General features: G+C 33.6%; 1 protein-coding gene across 1 annotated transcript in view; it reads right to left on the bottom strand.

Moving 5' to 3' along the window:
* LOC145296118 (eukaryotic translation initiation factor 4E-like) overlaps positions 1-5,152 on the bottom strand; it is a 102,691-nt gene extending 97,539 nt beyond the window's left edge. The window contains exon 1 of the mRNA XM_080142264.1: positions 5,020-5,152. Within this exon, the coding sequence (XP_079998390.1) occupies positions 5,020-5,064 (45 nt within the window). The 5' untranslated portion in view covers positions 5,065-5,152. The remainder of the gene's footprint in view (positions 1-5,019) is intronic.
* Between the last annotated feature and the right edge of the window lie 230 nt (positions 5,153-5,382).

The raw sequence follows: 5,382 nt of genomic DNA, 5'->3' as shown, positions 1-5,382 counted from the left end.
TATGCAAGTCCCCCAACAATTGGTAAACCCCGACATTCATCTACAAATTGGTGACACCCACCGTTCAAAAATCCCCTATAGCTGTCTTTTCCGGAATTTATTTTTTATATTTTTATTTCTTTATTGTGCTATAAATTGATGACTGCCGTGAATTCATCCTATAGATTGGTTACCCTGTCATAAATGAATTCCTACAAGATTAAAGGAAGTTAATTTAGGTTTTCAAATTACGTAACACCGTTTACTTACGAGAAGTTACCGAATCGGAAATCGTTTACATATATAAATACGCTAAATCGTAATATCTTTTTATGGCTACAATTTTCAAGTTTTAACCCTTCACATGTCCAGTATCGTTTTTCCTTTACTATTTTGCGAGTTTTGAGGTCATAAACTGCCTAGGTAATTTCCGGGACGACTCAAGATTCTTCGTTAAAGTACTGAAATCCGCTAGGTACCAATTTATTACAATGGTCGGTACTTAAGCAGAGAAAGTACCGTGCTGAATTAACGTTATTTAGAAACCCATTCTTAACACGGAGAAAGTGTTTTGTAACTAGTCTACACTTTCACCTAACAATTTAATAATTTTAAGCTAACTTGGAATTACTAAAATAAAAAAATAAAAAAAAATAGCAGGATACTTTCTGTATAAGTACCCAATCGCTAACACTCAGAATTGGCTTCTTAAAGTGAAATCTTCTGGGTGTTCATTCCTGTTAGGATGTTGCGGAAGGTCGACAGACAGTATGGAGGTGCGCCAGTCGACTATACAGCTATAAAGTAGACGTAAAGGCAAAAAGAATAACGGTAATAGCAAAAAAATAAAAATAAAAATAAAAAATAGACACCGATATTCGTTTAAATACGACGGATATCGTGCTTTATTTACCAAGTAAAAATGAAGGTGGTAATTCGTAAGGGGTACTCATGCACTTATTGATCCGTGCTGAAATAACATTATTTAAAAAGCCATTCTTAACATGGGGAGGGTGTTTTGTACCTATTCTGTACTTCAACCTTACAATTAAATAACAAAAAAAAAAATTTAAACTTGGAAATACGATTTTTAAAAAATAGCGCGGATCAGTAAGTGCATTAGCACCTCGTAAGGTCTCGAGATCGTGATCAGTCTGAACGAGACGGGCTGAGTTTCTGAAACTGGACGTCAGTAGGCACTGGCATGGGTAGCTAGATATCGAAAGGCACTTGAATGAGTAACCTGATGTCGTCAGGCACTCTAGCTGGGAGCTGTAAGAGGCGCTGAGAGTGAACTGGTGTTCACTGGTCGCAGAAGGGTAGACTCAGAAGGCAGGCGGTAGTAGTTGCATAGGAGTAGCTTGTGGTTCTCACGAGTAACTTGTTGAAAAGGTAGTCCTGAAAAGGTAGTCCTGAAAAGGGCTGGCTCAAAGTCCACCGTTACGCCAACTGAAGACACCTCTTCATTTTTCGATAAATCGACAACTTTTAAAGGTTTTCGGCTATGCTGAACACGAATATCGCAGGGAAAATTAGCGTAGACAAATAGTTTTCGAGATATAAATACCTGTATTATGCATCGTAATTTCTAGTAGTTTGAATTGGCCGCCATCTTTGTTTCAATGAAATAGGGATAATAAGCATGCGATGTGTGTAGTTACGTCTATGAGATGCAAACGTTTATTCAACGTCATTTCTTTCGGAATACCTCCCACCTCCCCATGTTAAGAACGGCTTTCGGAATTGTCGAGTTAATTACACAGATCGGCTGCTCACTGCAGTGTGTGCACACATGCTCTAGGTGTATCAGAAAGTGATTAAAAATGATCAGAACTTTAAACTATTTTTTGAAGTTTATAACTACTTGAAAAATGTAATTCAAACCCTGATTTTTTTTCAATTAAAGGAGCAAAGACCAAATTAAAAAAAAAAAAAAAAAAACAGGTTTAATAGCAAATTATGCAGTATTTGTTTTTTTAAAGCGGTTTTCTTTCTAAAAAAATATAAAGAAAATCAACATATTTTGACTTGCTTATAAATATATGTATATATATAAATGCCAAAAAAAATCACTTAAAAACATACTATTAAATGGGTAGTTCCATTCTTCATTGTTAAGAATTTATCCATATTTATATTTTAAATTCCATGTATTTTTTTAAATAAAAGGCTTTTTTAAAGCGAGGGTCGTAGAAACTCGCATTTTCACAACGTGTTTTACGCGAAGCTGTAAAGAGCTGCTGCTGCTAAAATGAAATTTATGGATTACAGATTCGTCCAAGGGATATAATGTCTTTTTTATTGCGTGTGTTAACCAAAATTAGTATTTTTCATCCTCCATAGTTAAAAAGGAAATGCACATTCACTTATAAGTTTTTCCCTGGAACAAAAAATCCGCTTCATCGATTTTTAAAAAAATTCTTTTAATGAAATACACGAGTTTTTGATTGATATATTTTAATACTTTATCGACTAGTTTTTTTCTTTTTTAATATCTGAAAAAAAAGAAAACATTCAATGAAATATTTGCCGTCAGCGTCTGGTATTTACTTGACGATGTAAGCATAACATGAGCTTTCATTAAAAAAAAAAAAATCAACGTGGTTTAAAAAGTTTTACACTTTGGACTTTACAGGTAAATTTCCAAAGACTATTTTTTGTTTTGTTTTAAATTAGAATATTTTCTTTATTGATCTTTTATCTTCAATTTGTGATATATAAAACTTTGGTACATAAATTAAAATTTTAATGGACATTTCAAAATGGAGGGGGGTGAATTTGATAAAAAAACGTTTCTCTAAACTATATTTGATTTATTGGAAAGAGCATAAAATTTCACATTGACCCTGAAAATATCGTAAAAATTGAACCAATAGAAAAATTGATAGATTTTTGAAGTTTAAAAATTGGAAAATATTTAACTCGTAAAATTCTATTGATTTTATTACGTAAAAAAATGACTGCCTGAAGGCACGCCGGCATTTTGTAAACACTTTTAAAAAATAAAAATATTTTTTAAACAACTTTAATAGTTTATTTTGGAAGTATATTCCATACAGAAAATAAACCCACTTTAAGAGAAATTACGAGTTTTTTTTATATCTTATTCGCAGTTTTCTGTTAGGGGTGTCAAAAATTCCTCCAAATTTCTGATACACCTATTACTACACTACCACTTTACATTCATTAACCTTTATCCTCGAGTAGTCTTCGGGTCGTGATAAGTGGTGACTCCCAGGTAAAAAAAAAAAAAAAACCTTGAAAAACACGCATGAAAGTTCAGTAATAAACGCTGGCGACTAAAATTATATTGTGATACTGATTTGGTGTTTATTCAGATTGGCATTTAAGGTGACAAAAAGAAAATACAGAAGTCTGTATGATGTACGTACTCGTTACAGAACGAAGATGTCATATTCCAAAAATCACGTAAAATCAAGTATTTTTTTTTTAAGAAAATAAGAATTTACGATTTTTAACGATTTTACTAAACTGCATTGAACAAGAGGCTTATTTTTATTTATTTTTTTTACCTCTAAGCTTCCATTTGAGTTGGCCTCCACCGTTTTTATTTAATCGAATTTAATCGTGGCTGATGAAAGCACTAGGACTCGCTTAGTCGTAAAATTTGATTTGGTTAAAAAAAACAAAAAAACTACTTGATCAAATTACGTGATTTTTGGAATATTTAATCTTCGTTCCGTGACTGGTACGTACATAGACATTTCTGTAGTTTCTTTAATTTTAAATGCCGCCATAAGTGCCAATTTGAATAATTAAAGAAAATAAAAAACATGCAAAATAATCCTAAGCCCACAGGGTATTACGAAAAAAAAAAAGTGCATACTCAAAATTGCGCTTATGGCGGCAATTAAAAGTAAAGAACATACGATCAATGTGCGCTATAGCACCAACTAAAGACTTAAATTAAAAATTGTCGTCAAGTAGTTTTCATGGTATTAAGACCTTTATTATCCAATGTATTCCCTATTGTTTTCACTGGTGGCCCTGTAGGTTTTGGTGCAAGCGCAATAATCTGGTGCGCAGGTACGAAAACAAATGTGGCTTGATTATGCCATCTTTGTTTAATGACAAGTTCGTACATCAAATTTTTATGTTCTTTACTTTTAATGGTCAATGTGCACTGGTTGTCCAACCTGCAAAGGGTGTTTATTCCGAAAGCCGTTCTTAACGTGGGAAGATAGAAAATAAAATGCCTTTTGGAATAAACACGTTAAAAAGCATGTTAAAAACGGCTTCCAGCATAAACACAGACCTCCACATAAATGAATAAATGTTACATTGAATAAAAACACAAAAAATATATCCAGTTTGGCAGAAAAGTAGCTTATCTTGCATTTGATAACATTTATATATTTGTTTTTGGACAACTTTTTCGAATCTATGTGTACAGTAATACAAACCCTTTTTTTTAATAGAATATATTTGTTTTCTAGTCGGTTTCTATTCAACCCAAAGTTGGGACTAACAGGTACTACCACTCCGGGTTAGAGTGGACCTGAGAGCAATGGCAATTAAAGGGTGGCTCCACACTCCCCAAACCCGCAAGCTGGGGCCTCACCACTGGATATAGTTTAAGGTCATATCCAGGACCATCTTTGCAGGTTGGACAACTAGTACACATTGGTCTTTTTAATTGCCAATTTGAATAAGCATCCAGTTTTAGGGGATTTAACAGAAGAGAAACCAACAAACGAATAAGGGAAAAAATCTAATAGGGGGCGTTTTGGAACACGCATTCGCATTAGTACTTGTTCAGTGGTGAAAAAAAAAAACATGGCCACAAAGAATGACATTGGTTAATAAAGGTCTTAATATTCAGAAAAGTACTTTATCCCAAATTTAAATATGATATTCGTTTTCAGCATACGCGAAAACCATACAAAAGTCGTCAATTTAACGGTGAATGCGGAGTTAAGTTAAATAAATAAATAAATAAATAAATGCCGGATATACTATCTAAAAATAAAACAAAACAGCATGGTAATTAAACTGAACAAGCACCCCAAAATGTCTTACCCGAAACCTCCTAGGCTGATTGGAATATCTTCTTGAAGAAATCATGGCGGCTGAAGCACCTTTACTATTCCTGAGAGGAGAAAAATGTCTTCAATTATGTTGAGACTGAATTCTCAGCGTCTGCGAGCGATGGGTGTGGAACAAACGAGAAACAAGTCACACCGTTTTGAGGCCTTTTATCGTTGAACTCAAAACAAATGGAATATTCGACCCTCTCCCATGCCATAAGATGGACTTGCCTGTTAATAACATTAAGGAGGGGGGGATTATTTTATTTTAATTTAATGTTGACAGTGGTTCGGAATAGGGTCCGCGGCGATTTTTTATTATGTTATGTATTTACTGTCCAGTTGTTAAATACGC

This window comes from Euprymna scolopes, chromosome 16 (genome assembly GCF_053919585.1).
Source record: "Euprymna scolopes isolate OS-2025 chromosome 16, ASM5391958v1, whole genome shotgun sequence".
NCBI lineage: Eukaryota > Metazoa > Mollusca > Cephalopoda > Sepiida > Sepiolidae > Euprymna > Euprymna scolopes.
This window is presented reverse-complemented; position numbering and strand designations above follow the sequence as displayed.